Below are 21,284 nucleotides of genomic sequence, written 5' to 3' on the forward strand. Positions count from 1 at the left end.
TACGCTCGGTGCTGCCACCGACTATCCTCCACTCCCTGTCGTATCTTACACGTGTACATAGCCCCTCCACGGTATTTAACACCGTCATCGCTCCTTCCCTCAGTAAACATGACTAAGGTCTTGAGTCTTTCCTACAGCTTTGAGGTCCTTCACGCAACGAAGGTCAGCATACTGTACTGTATACAGTCGACCCTACGCATTAGTGCCGCCCTGTGTAAGGACTAATAATACGGCACTAATTCGGAGCGGCACAATCAGAAAGCAGAATCACTACCCGGGCACCAGGCTCAGTCGGGAGAGAAACCCTACTATACCATCCACCATAGATTTATCAATTTCTGTTTCATTTCGACCAACTTTCCGACCTGCAGCAGATGTGCAACCTCGATTTTCTGTGCAATCGTAAGGCGCGTACGCTTCGCTTTGGCGATCTTTTCAGGATTCATGTTAGGGTCTTTGAGTGAGGTGCCATCACGTCACCAATTAAGCTGAGGCGCATGAGGAGTGGCCGATGACGACGTCGTGCATGACACGTGGCAGAACATGTGTCTGACGGTTTTGGCGGCACTAATTGGAGGGTGGCAATAATGAAAGCGGCACTATTGCGCGTCCCCCCCCCCCCCCCCTTGTACTAAAAAGAAATTTTGTAAACAAATGGATGAACTGCTCGCAACAAATTGTCATGTTTTTTTCATATCATAACCGGGGCTTCGGCGGCCTTATCGATATGTTCGTTGCTCTTCGATTTTCATGCCCTCACCACTCTTTCCTCTACTCTGCTGAACTGCGAATTCACTATGGCAAATTTGCCTCTCAAGAGTCACGATTTTTCGCCGTCCTTGGCTGCATCAAGTGATGCCGTTCTCGCACTGGATGCAGCACAAGTTTACAATCTCGCACTGCCTGAATAATAAACTTGTATGACGACACTAGTCTGTGTGCACACAAGACATTCTTGCGGCATAGGGATACGTTTGACGAGTTGTTCTCGCAAAGGAAAAGGATATTTCACACTTCGTGATAATGAGAAAACTCTGCATTATGATTGTGAAAGAAAGGCGGCAATGGACCTTTAAAATGCATTCCGTCTAAGATGAGAATCCCTTCAAAGACTGCAAGAAAAAAAATCAAATATGTGGGGTGGTAAGCCTATGAAGCGTGCTACTATCATGCATCGTGCACTCGGTAAGATTGAAGTGGCGGTTGAGTCAAATCCCGAATGGAAGGGGCATCCCACCCAGGGCTAGAGAGGATCATGAATCGTCACTGCGAGTTGATGTGCATTATCACAATGATGGAGATATCATGAACCATATTGTCAATTGCGATTTACAAATCTCCCAGCTCTTGAGCTATAAGCTGTGCTGTGCTAATGTTTTTTTGAAATTCGTTGCAAACTCTTCAATGGATGACTTTTTTGGAACACTGCTACGAGGAAAACAGTTTAAATGGACATGTACGTATATTCTCAGCTTCTCCCTAACTGAGATGTTTTTCAGCTGGGATGAACTTTTACAAGACGAAGGCATTCATGCATCAACGTTGGTTACTTCATTGCGCAAAAATTTTGAAAAAGAGTGTCGTGATGATGCTTAGGTATAGCTGAGATATCTACCTGTCGGATCTATGCCCAAATTGAAGCAAAGTTTGGAAACGGTATCTTCTGGGTAAGGTGGAGATACAAAGCCCTGTGCAAATTGAGCAGATATGAAGGCAAGATGGATTAGGCGTTGTGTGACACATAGAGAAGAGATGAAAGCAAGAAACCCCCAACAAGCAATCTTCAATCCCAGAGTCAAACCTTTCTAGTACAGAATAACACCTTCGCAAATGGGCTGGTCGGAATTCTCAAGATAGCAGCAAGTTGGGGGTGCGCCTGCAGGTCCCTGTTCCGCAAGCCTTTTCAAGCCTACGTAAGATAAAAAGATGGAGTAATCCCGTGGCAGCCGGACGTTAGTATGTCGGAGAAAAGTCTGAAAATGCTCGCGGGTATAAGGGAAAGCAGACAGAATGCATACATCTTTCCAAGCGTTGACTTTCCGGATCGTCGAACAAGTCAATATCCAAGACGCCTTGGCGAGCGTTCAGCTCGTTGACACTGCGAATGGCCGCAGACGTTGAGATGGACAGCAGACAAGTAAGGAACAAGAGCGTGAAAGGCGTCTTCATGCTGATTGTTGAGTTTTGCAAAGAGCTGTGGAGGTGCTTATGGAGGGGCATGTGCAATGGGGCAGGGCAGGGTGCATGCGGTAACGAAGTGGTGGTAAAGTACAGAGGCAACATGGGGGATTTATACATATGCAAATGTTGTGCGCGTCGCAGGGACTGCTTGCCGGCAAACCCCCACAGTCTTCACTTGAAGATTTAATTTTCGTCCAATCGAATGGCCTTCTTAATGTCCCCCAGGTACACGACACGAGATTTCAATGTAACTGTTATAGCCCTTCGCTGCAAAACCAGCTTCTTGAATGACATGTGCCACCGCTCGCTGTACTTTGCTCGCGCGATGAATAGTTGGCGGTGGAATAGGAGGATTACTCTCGTGACGGAGAAGGATCGAGATCAGTGCAAGCACTCTACTGTATTTACTGGGTACGGCTTTTGTGCGGAAAGTTGCGCGCGGCGCCCACGACACATGCGCTCATGCGGTGTCTCAAGTGCGACAAAAACATGGTACATACAGTACAGGCATCACAAAATCTGCCTTCACCTCCTGTAGTGTACCTCGGGGAACAAGCAAGACCGAGAGCCTCGGCGGAAAATGGCCCCACATGATGAGATCCCTCAAGCTACAATGACGCCATTTTCAAACAGTAATTTTAACCTGTATTTTCGTGATAAGAATAAAGACGGTACTCTCAACGCCTGACTTAAGGTCTTCGTTGAGGCAGATAAGGTCCGAATGTGGACTGCCCGCGATCCCCGGTCATTTCTCGGAGGTCTGCTACAACACACTTTTGAGCGTGCCTCAATTCTTGGTTCTTTCATATTCTCGAAATCATGTACAGTATTCAGTTCAAGAATCTACCTTGCAATTTCAACCTTATTGGCTCATTGATCACTCAATGCATTCAAACTCGTGTCGCTGTGCTATACGAGATGTCAATACCGAGGAAAAATACCGCTCATTGAAGGAATATTAAAAGAAGCGGTCCCGACAAAATTATTCATTTTGACGACAAATAGGCAGACCCCTTATGGTTTTAAGTATATTGAAGTCCATCAATTCCTACTACGTTCGGTGTCAGATTTTTGAACTGTTGACATGGTTTCCACAATTTAGAAGAAAGCGGTTCCACAATGCATGCGATTCCAGGATCACCCGATGCCCCCCTTTCGCCACCCGGCGCCGGGGGGGTCGCCATCTTTATTCTGATAGTCAAATGATGCCCTAATGGCTGTGACCTACTTGGTTGCCGGTCCTATTATCAGGATGGAAGCACAATGCGCAAAACTTCTTCTTCCGGACACTCGCGGGAAACGACTGGGAAAGACGGGGACAGTAGAGGCATCAATCCGTCAGCCACAAGTATTGCATTTTTCCAGCCTCGATATCGAGTGCTCGAACCCTCGAGAAAATTTGTACGAGCCTTCTGAGAAGGGAACGTCGTTTTAATCACAACCACATGTTTTATCTCACCTCTGCGCTCACTGAGTTCGATAACGTCGATGAGATTGTATGAAGGAAGTATCGAAAAAATATGTCAATATTCAAAACACCACAAAAGTCTGTAACATAATATCGGAAGCTGGATATGGAAAATGAAAGAGTCAGTCTGGAAGACAACTTGCCGGTATCGATAGTAGAAATCCAGCTGCCCCTAATTATGCTTCCGTCTCACTCGAAGATCGAATACAGAATGAAATGGAGACATTGATGTAAGTAATTTTTCCTCACCGTAAATCGAGCTCGGGAGAAGCGTCAGAAGCAAAACTGTAGTCTCTTGTTAGAAGCAAGCCCGTCATGCATGAGTCACCCGAAAAGCGTGAGGTTAATTAAATTTGAATGATCCCTCGATGACCCTACATGGCGATCATATCCACGAAGAAGGATAGGTCATATTATGCAATCATGGAAGGGTACGAAATGTAATCTCGGCTGAAAGTTGCTTTGAAATTTTGGTGCAGGATAGCAGTAATTGGAGAAGATGACAGGTTGGAGCAAGCAAAAACGTTAACATATAGTACGTACAGCAATCTTGAGAATGTCAAAGGTATGTATACGTGTGTATTTGTTAGAGTGCTGCACGGGAATTGGATATGAGTCTTGAGTGTACGTCATAGTCAAACTCAGTTCCGTAATACTAAGAACACCAATGCCCCTCTCCCCTCTCAGGAACGCGAGGCACCGGAGGCATTATTCTGATGATATGTGAGGTGCCTTAATGTCATTGCCCTATCTGGGGTGCTGCCAAGTCCGTGGGTGGGATCATGTCGTTGTCTTTGTCGTGGAATTCGTATCGCGTGTGGGCCAAAGAGTGACTACACACTTAGTTCTTGTGCTGATGAGACGATTATTAACACTGGCAAGTCATTACGAGGGTACTTCACGGTGATGCCGTTCTTTTGTATTATCTCGATACTCCTGCGAGTCACTTTAGTACTGACAACTCCGTGTTAGAGTGCACTACAACACATAACCGTTCGGTCCCTAACTAGTATTCTTTTGTGTTTCCGAAACTAAACTGGACGGACTTAAACAAAACATACCATTTCTTTAACGATTTGGACACTTTAAAGAGTCAAGCGCACCTTCCCCCGAAAGCTCATCTATGGCACCAACAGTCGACTTTGGATATACAGTGAACCCTTGATATAAGGAATTGGCCGGTGGCCTTGTTTGGATTCCTTGTATGAAGGGATTCCTTGTATGAAGGGATTCCATTTACAGAACAAAATTTTATTTTTCGGAAATAGCTGTCAATACGGCTTGCCGTAAACCTACAGAACGCTCACGCTGAATCGCCCTGCGGAATGCACGCAAATGACGTTGTACAGTGAATCCTCGATATCTGAATATGGATGGTTGCTTCCTTCCCCATTCAATTAAAGTGTATATTCAGTTTCCAAGGATGTTCCATATACAGCCAAAATATGTAACAACCCAAAATCGGGTCATTTCTACCAATATGTCTAATTAAAATACTGTGTAATGCGCGTCTGCCTTGCACTGTTTGCGCGTTGCAGCTTCAATCTTCGCTGCACTGCGCGCAAGGAATTCATGTCTCTCGGATCAACACAGTCTTCATTTTCGAGCAAACGGCGAACAACAACAACAACACTCCTGAGGCGTTCTTCGAGCGTCAATGTATCCAGATACGATACATCCTCCTCTTCGGTGTCCTCACCTTCGCCCGCTCTTAGCAAATTATGAACAGCCACGTTTGCTAATGTCGCTTCTTCGACTATCTCGACAACTTCATTCTCACCAGCCGAATTCAAAATTGAATCCAGACACATTCGCGCAAGCTCTGGCACTAGCTCTCTCACTGCATCCCAAACTCCTTCTACGTCATCCTCTGCCGATTGCCTCACAACTTGAGCCGACACCAGTGCGGTATGATTCCAGCACTTTTCTATCACACTAGCTGGCAGTTCATCCCAAATTCTTCTCATCGCCTTCATTGCTGTCAGCTGATCCAACTTACATATGTTTGACTCACTGGCGTTCGAAGAATCCAGAGCCCTTTCGTACTGATACTTGCGATACCTCGTTTTAACCGATGCTGTGATTCCTGCATCATCGAGTGGCTGCAGCTTAAAGGTTGTGTTGGGAGGCAAATAAATCACTTCTGCATTGTCCATTGACGGCAGGGGTTCTTCACTGCCATGGGCAGAGCAATTATCCCGCAACAGTAGAACACGATGGTCTGGGTCCGTACGGGTGATGTATGACGAAAATCTCATCAGCCAGGCGAAAAACAGTGGCGTAGTCATCCAAGCTTGGATTTATTATAATAGTCAAACCCCAGCTGTGTGCCAAGTTTGTTTTTAAAACAGCTTGGTTTTCTCGCCTTGCCAATGCACATTAGAGGCAAACACTCGGAGCCTGAAGTATTGCAACATCTGAGGTACGTAAGTCGAACCTTTTGCTTCTTTAGCCGGGGCAACCGATCATGTGCAATTGTACGATCAGGTGCCAAGTTATAGAAATGCCCAAACTCGTCGGCGTTGAAAACGTCAGCTTTCTCGAACCGAGCTATCTCAGCACGGTGCTTAGGCAGCTTCCGATCGATGGAGGCATGATCGGCATCCCCAGACTCACCGTGAGATGAAAGGGAACGAAGATTACAGCGGCGCTGACAATTATGCAACCATCCGTTGCTGAAATGTAAAAATGTCCGTCTGTGGCGGGGTAGGCTTTGGTTCATTAACGTCTGCAGGCGCTGTGCTGAGGCGAATGGATTGGAAATCGAATAGACAAAGTGAGGTGATGAGGGAAGGATAGGGAGTGTGGTCTCAAATGTCTAAAGATTGTGCCAAGAACAGTGGAGAGATATGCTGGCGAGTCGCAGTATTGTTTCGCAATCATACAGTTTTGCGCATATTGTCAGGGGGGTTCGCAGCGGCGGCTGGGTCAATTTTCGATTGCTCGGGAAAGTGCGGAAATAGATCGACATTGATGCAGAAATGTAGTTATCCTAACTCAATTGTGTCTCATAGAATGCTGTCGTATGAGGCCAGTTATGATTAAGACATAATTTTAGTATTCAGTTAGGCCCTATTCATGAATACCTCATATGTGACCTGCAATCAATGCTCCGAAGCTCGTTCAGAGCAATGGCATGCACGTATCGCGTATATTCACATAACAATGATTCAGATAGCGAGAATTCACTGTATTTCCAGGTCAATGTCAGTTCTTGACTCATTGGCACGCAGCAGCATAGAAATATAAGTCAGTTGGGCTTGCCAGGTGATAACCGGCTCTGACTCCTCATCATCATCAGACCCACATCGGTCCCTGACCCCACCACTTTGCTCGACCACAGCCTGGACAACACAGTCAACCATATCATCATGCGCGAAGCCCTGCCATATGTCCGTGACATCAGCATTCACTAAATTACGTACAGACATTCTGTCCCTCGGGTGAACCAAATCGCCCGAGTACATTGTCAAGCTCGGTGCATTCTTCAAATATCTCCGTAGCGACTGCTGCGGCCTTCTCAGTGCCCGCGTTTGTTCCCATTATTCCAGTGCTTCTCCACCAATTGGCAATTATTGAACAGGGCAGTTCTTTCCAGATTCTGTTTAGGTATCGCATTGCCGTAAGTTGTGATATATTATGGATATCCCTTGTTCCTTTTTCGAGAGAGTCGAGGGCTCTGTTGTACTGTGCGGACCGATACCTACGCTTCAAAGAGCAAACAATGCCTGCATCCAATGGTTGCAGTTTCGAAGTCGTATTTGGCGGCAGGACTCCACCCTCACCAATGAAAGATCCGGAAGATTATCTCTCGATCCATGGCCAGGTAAATATCGAGAAGAATAACGGTACGGTCAGCAGTTTTAGAAATGTACGCGTCGAAGCGCTTAAGCCACTCAAAAAATAGAGCCCTGGTCATCCATGCCTTCTTGTTGTGACCGTAGTCGAACCCCAATTGCTCGCCAGTCTTCTTTTGGAAGCACCTCGGACGCCTTGCAGAACCAATTATGAAGAGTGGGAGCTTCTCAGATCCAGTACTGTTGCAACACACCAGTAAAGTTATCCGCTTCTTCTGCTTTTGTTTCCAGATCTGGACGATGACGATATACTGCGGTCCGGTGCCATTGCACAATTCCAGCCAGTCTAGACTGGCTGCAATTGTGCAATGGCACCGGACGAGCTCGTCCCCATTCCAAACATCCCCAGGTCTGTGTTGCTGGCATAGATTACGAAGATTAGGGAGGGCTTCTGCAATTGCCTGATCATCAGCGCCCCCTGCTTCTCTATGCAGCTTCCTTGCCTTCAAATTCCAACGGCGCCGAAAGTTCCACAGCCACCCGGCGGTGATTTGTAGGCGCTCTCCGTTTTCACCTAGATTTGTACACACATCTTGCAGTAACCGCTTTCCTTTTTCGCGTATCATATCCCCGGACACGCAGTGACCTTCATGTTGAGATCGTTCACCCATGCGAAGAGTTGTTTCTCAAGTTCCAGCTGCGCAGGAGAGTGTTGCCGCATTATTTGAGCATTGTTGCCATGCTGGTAGCCGTCGCTTTGACTCAGCCGAGACAAAACGGGTTTCGAAGGAAGAAAGGATAGGTTAAGCCCTGTTTGGGCCCATTCGGAGATTTCGTCGAGGATGGTGCTGTCTCCGGCCTTGCGACTCTTCATAATTTCTTGATGAATAACATTCTTTTGGGCATATGTGAGATTGTTGCGCTTCATGATTCTGGACTAGATGTTCAGGCTGTGAAAGGAACGATCTAAGACCTTGACGAGTTTGCAGGCCAACTCGACTGAGGGCATCTTTCAGCCGAAATGTCGTGACCCATATCTAGTTATTCTTATATATTCCATATTCAAGGTGTAAATGTGTCATTTAAGGCATATGTATGGCGCCTTCTACAATTTGGTTTCTGTTGAAATTTCCTTTTACCAAGAGATTGAAGGAATGGCTCTAGTAGAGTCAAAACGATGCTACGGACATGGTGGACGCCCTTGGAAGTCTTGTACTAAGAAATTCCTTACACAAGGTTCCTTTAAACATGGGTTCACTGTAGGTACCCGCTGTGACAACACGTCAACTAAAATCATTTAAATGGAGCCTGTTTAAGGATATTTTCCTAATTCGTATTTCTGGTGCCGTCAAGAGAAAGCCACGTGGCCTATCAATCAGAACTCTGATGCACGTCTGACGGCCCTCATCCTTGCACTTTATCTACGAACCTTTCTTGTGTAAGAGAATGCTCAGAGCAGAATGCGAGTAGCTGAATGCAATTTATGTTGCATTCGAATTTGCAATCATGGTCATTTTGACATCCGCGAACGGTCGTCACAAAAGAGCGCACCTCCAGCCATCTGTACTTTCTACTGCAAAGGACTCCACATAAAATAGGCAGATGAGTGATGGGAAGGAGGAAACGGGACCGTCGAAGGAAGAGGGGTGAGGAACGTCGCCCTGCCTCTCACATTTTGTGTGAGACAAAATCAACTAGATATTGATGATTATGTAATCTTGAGGTAGCGAGATTCCTGGGTATTCAGGGGGCGACCAGATTACTTCTCTTTTCTTTCTGTTCTCGTACGGAACAGAGGTTCTTTTACTTTCTGAAATCACAACTTAAGCTGTGAGATATAGCTTGGCACAACCTTTTCGAAAACCCCAAGCAACCACCACCTCGTAGAGCCTCATGACGGCAATTCGTAGGCTAATAATTACCCTGAGCCCGGCATTTCGAGGATCGTATCATTTGAGAAGGGCAGGATGTTACGCAGGCGTGATTCTGGTTTTCGGCTTGATGAATTGTCCGACGCTGTGTCCAACTTGACAAATAATTAAATCAATTCATAGTCTGGATAAATCTAACATCACCAATTTTGATTAGTGCCTGCACAGTGGTACCCCTCCCTGGGGGCTTAAATATGGACAACTTTCGTTCTTTTAAAAAACGAAGTTGTCCATATTTAAGCCTTAAAACCCAAATACCTTGATAACAAGGATCACCCCTGAAAACGGCGCTGTTGTCTTCCGGAGACAACGGCGAATATAAAGCACCTGGCAAGAGTTCTTTTAAACAGAAAGCAGACCACAGCGCGAATTTTTACAGAGTCTCGATGTTAAACGGTCAATTTCTAAAATCATTTTTATGACCGTCAAAGTATTGCGGCCTCCTACGCTCTAGCTACGGCCCGTAGTATATCACCGAGGAGTTCCTCGATGACTGCTTGGGAAACCTTTTCCATGCCCTTCTTCAAGCCACCCTTGACTAGCTTCGTCTGGTGGTTTGAACGCCTAGGCATAATCGCATCTGTTGACACTTTTCGCGCTCTGCGATATTTGTCAGTGTTGTCATCTCGCTGCTTCTGTTGTGCCTCCCGCTTCCGCTTGCGCTCAACATCACGCAACGCTCTCTCCTCTTCGATGTTTCGTTGTCTGCATTCCCGTTGCAGCTTATTGTTGAACTGTTTTTTCGTTTTGTGTCCATCTTTAGCTTTTTAAGAGCCTGTTTTGCTCTCCGTGCGTCCATAATCTCCTTGATAGTGATACATGCGGCTCCGGCACCGCAATAGATCTTGATATTTGTACTTTTATTGCTGCTTCCATCAGTGGGCGCGCTTGATTAGGGGATTTTGAAGACGAGCAAGCATTCATGAAGAAAGAATTTACTGTGTCCACATGTTTCAGAAGGCGACTTACATCTCTCAAAATTTCTTCAGGCGACTTTTTTGTGTGACTAGTGCTTGGACCCCGTGTAACGTGTCTCTATCCCGACCTCGATGAAGCACTTCAACAATCGCTTCTGATTTACCACTCTTCTCAATTCTTTCTACCTGTTCCATGCCTTCGCGCGTAGCAATATCTTTCCGTGTGGCCAAACGTTCCGGAAAGTGCGAATTACATGGATGCAGACCCGTGGCATGAAAAGATTGGGTGATGTCTTCCGTCGTAATTTGTGTAAAGGCATACACTGCGCACATCAAATGGAATCGCACGGCGTCAGTGTCAGCTATTACAGACTTGTTAAACTCATCTGGCAGCATTGGCATCGAATTTTTGAACCGTTTGTCAACTTTCTGGTCGCATGGTTGAAGAAAATGTGAGGTATTGGCCGAGGACAGCACAATCGCACATCAATTATTCACACCATTTTCGAGCCAAGTGAGGCCATTTCGAGAAAAATGGCCTTCGATACACACAACGTAGTGTTGATTTTGGGGCAGAATGGAGCGGACAAAATTGTTTAAGTGCGTCATGAAGGACGGAAGAACTTCCATGTCCATTGGCCCTTTCTCGGTGCACTTAATGACCCCATCAACAAGAAAGCAGTTCTCCTTGGCCAAAAGGCTTGCAAATTTCGCTTCTCAATGTGTATACATCTGGACCAGGATCCAGCCAATTGGACATGACATATTTACCTGCCACGATGAAGAATGGCGGCGCGATTCTTCCTGATGCGGAGACGGCTACAACAGCAGTTATGTATTCGCAGTCCCTGATGTCTTTTTGCTTTTCTGAAGCCCCATCATGAGTATCGGAAGCCCCGAAAACCTTGATACGATTACCGAATGTCGTGTCCACTTCTGTTTCCTCAACGTTCCACAATCTGTCCCAATTCGTCAGCACATCAGGGTGCCTTGATCCTACCTCACTAAGCACGCCAAATTAGTGCTTCACATTGCCATAATTTTCGCCCTTGAACTTTCGGCTGTCTTTATTTTCGTTTGAGCGATATGTTATTGAGCGATTTCGCGGCCGAAATGATCGCACTGCCGACGATGATGGAAAGCCGTTCTTCCAACCCTGGCGGCCATCGTTTGCCACTTTTGACATCACACTTCTTAATCCATTCACATCAAAAGCAAAACCTTTTTTGCCGGCGTATATCACCCAGTCGCAAACAATTTTCTCTTCCGATGCAGTGAGTACTGTTGGCCTTCCACCACTACAGTGCTTCTTGTCTCTTAATATTTTTCGAGTTCACCCGTCTGGTTGTGGGGTATGAGGTCTTTCAAATTTCCTACAGTGGATTTGCAGATGCCAGCGGCAACGGCAATTTTTCGAATGGGCAAGTTTGTGGTTTTGAGGAGCTGGACGGCTCTTTTCTTTGATTCCAGCCGTTTCATGGCCAACTGCTGTGCACCTGTTGCCCTCGTGGTCTGTCGCCGCATAGAGAGAGGCATTGAAAACAGTCCGAATTTGGCAGAGATAGAATAAATGCGTTGTTGACAAATTGGAAGTTGAGAGTGGAAATTCTTGTGGGAAAAGGCGGGTGTCTGTTCGAACGCGTTTGAATGATGTGAAAGGGCGGGAGTTTCTGGGCAGTTCCCTGTTTGTAGGTCTTGTCAAGTACTAACGTACGGCGCCACTTGGGCAACTTCTATGAGCTGTTCATACTAGTATCGCCAGCTCATTTGCTGGCGACTGTTTTGTCCAGAATTATAGGCTTGTCCAAAATATTGCCCTTAGGAGGGGTAGGGAGCTCACGCATTCATAGTTCTGCTTCAGCATTTGCAGAATTCTGCAGCAAAAACTACACTGACAGCAAAGATACAGAATTCCGCTTTGCAACTTTCACTACGTGGGCTGACGAGTGAGTAGTTAGTGAGTTAGCGTGAGCAACTTTGTGAGCAATTGTGGAAGACAACTGTCAGACTTTTGGCGGCAACGATGTATCAAAAGGCCTGATACCTACCCAGAATCCCTGAGACTTAGATGATATCGTACAGCAGCGGAATGGCGGAGATAATCAGCTCAGAAGTAGAAGCTGTAACGCCTAAGCAAGGACGGCACTCCCGTTTTTCTGCTGCACAAGACTTGGCTATCGCGAGGGAGGTGGCCGTTGCTAAGTCCCATACGCGGAGCTACGGAGAAACAAAAAAGAGTTTTGAGGCTGCTGCACAAAATATTAATGCTAATTCAGCGTTTAAATATGAACCTGTCACATGGAAAGCGATACGGGATCAGTACAAGCGTCTACAAGACCAATATGGTCAGCTCGATGACGGCAATCAGCGCCTTCCAAGGGTTGGAGGAGGTGAGATGGGTGAGCTGGCGGACTTCTTGATGACGATGAGGGAGGCAAGGGGCGATTGGGAATCGCAGAAGAAGGCAGCCAGGAGAGCTAAAACAAGGAAAGAGGAGGATAAGCAACGAATAGGCGAGGCTCTCATGTCGGCCGCGACGAAGCCAAGGGCTAGTAGCAGCAGCGATGAAGATGCCGACAACAGCGGCAGCTCCGATCCTGACACCGGCGCACTGCCAGCGGGTGAAGATGTATGAATTTCGCATGTTGAGCAGCGAGGCAGCGCAAAAAGGAAGCGGAGACAAAAACGAACCTTGGGCGCGGTCTAGGTCAGTGAGATGGATCGATTCGGAGTACATCTCAAGGAGGCAGACCTCCCGCGCATCGAATTGGGGAGACGGAACCATTGGCCTTTGAGATGGATAGAGCTGTAGCGGATCGGTTGGAAAGGTACCGAGAGCGTGAAGAACGAAGGGAAGAACGCAAGGAGGAGTGTGAAGATCGTCGCCAGGAACTTGTGGAGCACAGTCGGTTAGAATTGGAGAAACACAAGGCGCTGATAGCGCTTTTAATGAGAGAGAAGTGAATCGTCCTTTTGGTCGTTGTCAGTGTCTGAGCAGCAATGGGAAGCCTTCCAGCTATCCAAAAAAGGCACAAATTTCTCCTCGCGGAGAACACCCTCCGGGGGCTGCGGACAAGTCCGCTCGCCTCGCGCCCTCGTTCCTCGGGACGCGGATTTTTTCATCGCCTCCTCGTGTTCCTCCGCGAAGAGGTCAATCTTTGTGCGTAATGTACTCTTGGTTTGGGTAGAAGCAGTTTCGAAAGTTGGAAAGTAGCATCGCGCTAGTATACAGCATCCCAACGGGACTCTCAAATATCTTCATCTTCCTTTTGACATCTACAGTCCCAAAATGCATCTTTAGTTCCTTGAACACCCACTCCACAGTGATTCTTACTCCCGACATGGCTTGGTCGAAAGCTTTCCGTGCTGCAGTTAAACTTGCCCCTGGAAAGGGAACTTCCACAAACCATCTGCTGTTGTTTCCCGAATCCCCATATATACAATACCTTTTTCCATTTGATTGGAGGACATCGGGCAGTATTTCGTCAGGCCCGCTTCTCACATACAGCGTCCAGTTGCCGGCGTCCCTCTAAGGGACCGTGTAGATGAACGATCATTCCGTCCGGTGTATTGACGGCTTGATACTTGAGGGCGTGTTTGCGTTTGTGACCGTTGGAGACAACGCGTTGTGCAAGGTTGCCTTTCGGGTGTGCAATTCCCAATGCCGTCCCCTCCATAAAACCTACGCAACTAGGAAGCGTGTCAGAGATCCTATTGATCGCTGCAGAAAAGGATGGCAGTCTATTCTCCATATACGTAGGACAAATAGAACCTGTAAGTAATTACTTTCCACTATTAAGCAAGGGCTCAATTGCTTGCCAAACCATTTCTGAGAGCTGTGGTGTAAACTTGCCGAATATTTCCTCGAGGTCAACCCATCGTGCAGGTGTTGCAAGACGCCTTAGAATAACACATGTAGCTAGCAGTGCAATAGCGCTATAGCGATTTCTCGATGTAATTCTTTTGTGCACGGGCCACCCCATGACCGGAACAAGCTGGAAGAAATTTTCCTTACGAAACCGGAAGCGAACTATGCAGTCCTTGTCACTAAACGCATTAGAGTTAGAGTAAATTAGAGTTGAAGCTAAAGTCTGTAAGAGAAATACGATTGCGTCGACCCAGGTGGTTCACAAATTATTTTCGGTAGTGCACGTAGTTTATTGTTAGCTGCAGTAAACAGGAAGTTGACTGAAAGAAAGAAGGGATCCTTGTCTGTTGCTTTCGAATGATAGCTTGTAACTGTGGCATAACGGCGGTTCGCGATTAGATTTAGATCAGATCCATACGAACCACAGACGCGCACACGTGTACCCCCACGTGTACGGGGGACACGCGACCACACACGTACACGTATAGGAGGGGCGTACCACCGCACGCACAGTACGGGTCTCACACGTGTGCTGTCAGCCCCGACGGCTGACAGCATTACAGCGCGGGACGACCCGCGCTACAGTACGTCACTACAGCATACCGGTACTGTAGTATTATGATAGAGGCATTGGACACATTAAATACGAGCGAGACCGGCGGCGGTGAAGGGGGACAAGCCCGGACTTGTCCACGACCTACGGCCTAGGTCCGTCTTCCAGCTTAACTAACGAGCGCGATCCGCCTTCGCGCGCGTTAACCGGGACAAAGCGGGTAGGGGACAGCTGCGTACGCGAACGAGCCTAGATCGGCCTGCGTCCGTCAGCGCCGGTACGTTACCCAGCGCTGCTCCGGGGCGTCGAGGCGTAGATCGGCCCGCGCGTACGCTCATCCCCGACCGTCCCGCTCTACCAAGCTACCAGGGCCCGCTTCCGTGTCTCGTTAGCTGTGTGTTCTCCCCGTCTTCCGGCCCCTCGTATGGGGTCTACGTCGAGCTAAGTGTACACCCCTCTCCTTTGGGGGTTGTTATACTACAGTGGTCTCCCGACCTAGAAGACCCCGGAGTACGTTCTCCGAGAAGACCTCTTAGGCCCTCCGCGTCCGAACGCGTTGAGATGAGCCAGGAGTACGAGCCCTCCATCCGCTCCGAAGGGGCCGATCCGAGTCCGGATGCTGTGCGATCCCCATTCGCCCCGTTGGGCGACGGCGACGCAGGTCCTCGTGACCGCGAACCGTCGCTCGGATCCTCCGAGGAAAGAGCGGCGGCGATGTTCGAACGCATAGCCGAATACATCGAGGAAGTCCGTACTTCCCTTCGGATCGATGTATCAGACCATGTATACACTCGATGTATGGCCAAACTCCGCTCCCTGCGTGAAGGGAGGTTCGATAGAGTGACGCAGTCCTTAGAGAATCTCCGAGCATTGATCGACGAGTTACACTCGCGGATAGTGCTCGTCGAAGACTCGCGTCTCGTATCGCCCGGACCGTCTGGTCAAGGTCGTCCGGAGGGGCCGATCCCTACGAGACGACCTGAGGACCGATCCTCTCCGTCCGGGGAACAGTTGGGTGCGTTCGCGCACCCCTCCGCCGAGCTCAACGCCACGCGTCGGCGTGCTCGTGACATGGAACGGACCACGGCTGCAAGGCTGCCCGGTGCCCCCACGAGAGGGCCCGGTGGTACCGTACCTCCGAGCGCCGTCGCTCCGGACCGTTGGGGACCGGCTGGTGCCGACACCAGCCGAACCGCGGAAGGCAACCGCCTTCTGACAGGCGCGAATTACGCGTCTGAGACCCAAGCATTGCCGCCTATCCCCGGAAGTAGGCGGCAGATGGAACGCGTATCGTATCGCGACGACCCTGACCGTGGAGGAGCCGCCCGCGGATCTGGAGTACCGATTTACTCTGTCGATCCCCGCTGGGGTGGCTACCCGCCGGCGGATTACGCCGAGCCTCCCGGTCCGGTAGACGTCCGTACGCTACCCGTCACCCCCTTCGGCACGCTGGGTCCCGCCGAACCCGGACTCGAGCCGGTACGTACGATGATCCAAGAGTTCAATGCAGTCGCTGAATATCGTATGTACCGGCTGGATAACACCTCGAGGCTCGTTACCTCGGGTGACGCAGGACGGATCGCGAAGTACGTTCAACGCTGCCATGGGATCCGACCTACGATGAGGAGCTTTGACGGTACGGACCCGATCCAGCTCCTACCGTTCTTGAAGGATGTCCGAATAACCTTCAACTAGCAACACCTTACCGAAGGTGTTGCGGTACGAGTCCTCGCGCACTTCCTAGAGCGCGACGCGGAGCGCCTGTATACGAGTTATACAATGCGTGGCCTCCGCGCCGGCCAGCTACACGACGACGTGAGCTGGCCGGGGCTCGTGAACCAGTTCCTGAAACGCTACCTAACCGAAGACGTGTTAAGTGAAGCGTACGACGCTGTCGCGACGGCGCGACAGCAATCTCATGAAACGGAGAGCACGTTCGCGGACCGGCTCGAAACTGCCGCGTTCCAGTGCACGGCAGTGTTCTCCGAACAGTCCCTCGCGCACTACTTCGTGCGGGGATTGGCACCGGCGACCCGTGCTGCAGTTTCCGAAACCGTACAGCGGCTGCCGAGCCGCCAGAAGACCGATCTTCCAACCATCCGCCGTATCGCCACGGCGGAAGGCACGACGTACCGCGCTCGGCGCGGTCTACCACTGCCGGATACGAAACCGGCAGGGAGGGCTGGCAGGACTACGAAGTCCGCCGCAACAAGTTCGCCCGCCTCGACCCTCCACATCGGGGAGGATGAGTGGCAGGCCGACCCTGTCCTCATTACGCAATGAGCAGGACCCGTGGGGGGACGACCCCCCTCACCGATGTCGACCGGAACGACATCGAGTTACGCGACCGCCTTCGCGGCCACTTCAAGAGTGGCAAGGGGTACGAATCCCCGGGTCGCAGAGCTCGACATCTCGAGTCGTGATGCAGGAGCCGAATCCCCTCGCGTACCCCTTTTCACCGATGAGGAGGCGCGTCACGTGGCGACCTTCGCCTCAACAGATGGCAGCGCGTACGTGTGCTGGCTATGCCGTACGTACGGACACGCCATGTACGCGTGCCCGTTCTTGTCGCCGGAACAACGGATGTTCACGGCGTACAGGAATTACCGCTACCAGATGGAGACGCGCCCCGGCGCGCGTAATCTCCTCCGGCAGTCTGTCGGCGAGGGCCGCCCCCCGCGTCAATGTTTCCCGAATCGTTCGGGAGGGGTCACACGCTTCGCCCCACGCGGAGGCGGGTATCGTCGTAACGAACTCGATCGTGGTGATCGACCGGATTACGGCCCGTCGGACACCAGGTATTCCCGTCAAGGAGGGAGAGGGGACCGAGACCGTTCTCGGTTACCCCAACAGGTACAAAACGCGATCATGTACCTGCAAGATTGGGTAGAGGACCCGTATCCTCTACCCACGGAGGGGCGCGAAGGAGACCCGACTCGCCTCGTCCCCCATATCCTGCGACGACCGGACGTCGCAGGCCAAGGTCAGGAAGTACCCGAATACTTCGCTGATGTCGTGCGGCCGCAGTGGGGGAATCGTCCCGACCCACGCGGCCAAGGACCCGAAGAAGACCTGGCCACCGATGGCCAGGAAGGTAGCTCAGATAGCACCGGTAGTTCGAAAAAAGGGTAAAGACGGTTACGTACACGCGGTCGCGTGAGCCGTCTTATCCCTACGAACTAGACCGAACCCCGCGTGCTCGCCAAGGACACGGGGGGTATTGTCCGATAATACATCCCCCGTTTGCGGGAGCGAGCACGGGAACCCCTGCGGCGCCAATGCAGGAGAACGGGAGCATCGAGGCCTCCGTAAGCCCGACGCTGGAGGAGAGCACCGCCGGGACACCGTCAACCCCGGTGATGCCGAGCGAACACGAGGAAAGTAATGAAGACCGAAAGGAGCCCGTCGATCTCCTAGCTTCCGTGAGCCAAGACCCACCGACGAACTGTACTCCGCGTATGGATCCGGGCACTCGAGGGGGCGTCACCGAGCCGCAGACGTGCCAGTAAACGCGTAGAAGGAAGCGCAAGAGGGGTCAACACCGAAAGCGAAAGCCCCAACGGAATGATCTCACCGATAAGGTCGCGCCTAAGATAGTCGATGGCCTCGTGTGCCTCATGACGTCAAAAATATACAACATCTTGGGTTCCGTGGCCACCGGAGGCAACGCGTTCAAGCCCCACACGATCGCAGTCGATACGTGTTCGGGGTACAACTTGGTGAGGAAGGCCGACCTTCCTCCCGACTGGACCCGGTACGTGATACGGGACGCGCCATTACCCCAACTGGCTGGCGCGATCAGTAACCCGCTCCGACTTACGGCCATCGTCCATCTCGCGGTCAGGTTGCCGAACACGACGTTCCGCGTACCTTTCGTAGTGGCCGAACAGCTCGCTGTTCCCGTCCTACTTGGGACCGCGTTCATCGATGCCCACGTACGCAGCATAGACATCGATGGCCAGAAGCTCGAACTTCGCCACGGTGGCTCCGTAGCCATCGTCGACGGGAAGGGGGAGCCGACTCCCTATACCAGGCGACGCGGACGCCAGACGAGCCGACCGGAGGTACGCGAGGAGGCCCCGCAGGCGATCCGAATCGCCCGCTGGGTTACCATCCCCGCCATTTCACAAGCCCGAGTGCGTGTGACAACCGCGGGGAGGGGCCTCGTGTTCCTGGAACCCAAGCCCTCACTCCAACACCGACATGGAGTGAGGTTGACGAATGGCGTCGAAGAGGTTCTCCCGAATCAGACCTTCGATGTCATCGTCGCGAACTTCTCGCGACGGGAGAGGCGGCTTCCGAAGCACACCGTCGTGGGATATGCGAAGCGCAACCCCCTCGCGATCCTCACGCCCGAACGGAGGGTCGCCGAGGGGATCGCGCACGCGCTACACCTGACCGACTTGACCGATCAAGTCGGAAGGGTGGGAGTTGGCCGATCCAAATCCGACGACCAAACCACCGCGGGTGACGGAGAGGTTGATACGGACGAACGGTCACCTTTATTCCATCGGACGGCGGGGGGTACTGTACCCCCACAGAATAAGGATCCCGAAAATCCACCGATGGATTGGGAAAAAGAGGTTGACTTGTCATACATCGAGGATGACAAGCTCCGTGGCCACGTACTGGAGATGCTCCGTAAGCACTCGAGTCTGTGGAGCGGTGCGCTCGGAACTATCCGAGCAACGGAGCACTGCATTGCCCTCGAACCGGGTACGAAGCCGATACGCTCGATGCCCTACCGTAAGGGGCCCGCGATGCGCGAAATGGTCGCGAAGGAGGTCAACAAGATGTTGAATGCAGGGGTTATCGAACCCGCAAGCACCGAATGGGCGTCCCCGGTGGTGCTCGTACCGAAGAAAGACGGCTCTCTTCGGTTCTGCGTAGACTATCGGCGTCTCAACGCGAAGACTGCAGCGGATTCGTATCCGCTGCCGCATATGGACGACTGCATCGACTCGTTAGGAGATGCAGCCGTATTTACGACGTTGGACTGCAATTCCGGTTATTGGCAGATCCCGGTCGCTCCGCAGGACCGGGATAAGACCACCTTTACGACGCACATGGGCACGTTTCGCCACCTGCGAATGCCGTTCGGACTAAAAGGGGCACCGGCCACCTTCCAACGCGCCCTGGATATTATTCTCTCACGCGTTCGCTGGCAAATATGCCTCGTCTATCTCGATGACGTTATAGTGTTCTCGCGTACGCACGCGGAACATGCGAAGCATCTCAACACTGTCTTGAGCTTGCTCGGGAGTACCGGAATCTCCCTCAAGCTCAAGAAGTGTAGCTTCTTTAAGCCGAAGGTACACTACCTGGGGCACGTCATTTCCCCAGGTAAGTTAAGCGTGGCGGACACGGCGGCCGATGCCTTCAAGACGATCACGTTCCCGAGGACACTTACGCAAGTGCGCTCGTTCCTCGGGGCGTGCAACGTATACCGCCGATTCGTTAAGGGGTTGGCGAAGATAGCGCGTCCTCTGACCGACATGACGCGCAAGGATGCGGATCCTGACTTCTACAACCCCACGGAGGCCCAACTGAACGCGTTCGAGAACCTCAAGAGGTGTATGATCGCTTCGCCGATCCTCGCGCTACCACGGTACGGCCGTCCGTACATGATCGACACGGACGCGAGTGCCTACCAGCTTGGCTGCACGCTGCTCCAGGAGCACGACCAGCCAAACGATTGGCGCCCCGTAGGCTGTGTGGTGCTCGTCTTCTTGTGTCGGGGGTTCGGGTTTGCCTTCTAGTTGGTGGATCGTTCCGGTGGCATACGCAGCGGAGCGTAGCGCAACGAACCACGGGCCGTAGTTGTCGGGATTGAGGGTTGGGACGTCGGTTCGTTGTTTCATGTTTGAGGATGTGCTTGTGCGTATGGGAGGTCTGTACGTGAGTTGATCGGTTCGTGCTGCGGCGGGCGGGTTGTTTCTGCGCGTTGTCCTACGTGCTGGGAGGGATCGTATCGTGTCGTTGCGGTGGCTTGTTGGAGTTGGGAGCATCGGCGCGTGGTTGCGTAATGGTGCCTATAACCTTTGTGATCACGGGGTCTGATAGCCCATTCCTTTACTCGTCGTCGTCTCTAGGTGTATATACTCCTCTCTAGTGACAGCCTGTCCTGTGCGGTCAGACATCAGTAATGCATAACTGTTGTCACGAAATGTGGAATGAAAAATCTATATTTGGACATGGAGGGTGCGGGAAACTAGGTTTCTCCGAGAAAGGCAAGGGGAGCAACTTCAGTGAGATACATCGTGGAGAGTGAGAATTATTTTAGCACAAAACAGATGCTTGAATAAAAATTTATTTGTCCTAGTAAGCTTGATTTTATCTTCAACTCAAGTTAGAATTTGACCTGCGGAGGGAAACTGCACATAAAAAATATTATAGGTGTCTGAAAAGGCGATGCCATGTTTACTGAGATTTAGACAATTTCAAACTCAGAAGAGTTATTTTGCACAGCGTAGTCCTCAGCAAGAGCCTTCAAACGAATATAGACGGCACGCATGGCGTTGTCACGCCATCCTAAAGCGCATTGACTGACTATGTGCGTTTCCACAGCG

The 21,284-nt window shown here is 50.8% G+C and overlaps 1 protein-coding gene across 1 annotated transcript; it reads right to left on the reverse strand.

Moving 5' to 3' along the window:
- Window positions 1–1,953: 1,953 nt before the first annotated feature.
- Window positions 1,954–2,298, reverse strand: CHC_T00003190001 (hypothetical protein). The gene has a single exon (XM_005714342.1). It carries the CDS (start codon window positions 2,296–2,298, stop codon window positions 1,954–1,956), a length of 345 nt encoding a protein of 114 aa, XP_005714399.1.
- Window positions 2,299–21,284: the final 18,986 nt, after the last annotated feature.

Source organism: Chondrus crispus, genomic scaffold (assembly GCF_000350225.1).
Source record: "Chondrus crispus Stackhouse genomic scaffold, scaffold_179, whole genome shotgun sequence".
Lineage (NCBI taxonomy): Eukaryota > Rhodophyta > Florideophyceae > Gigartinales > Gigartinaceae > Chondrus > Chondrus crispus.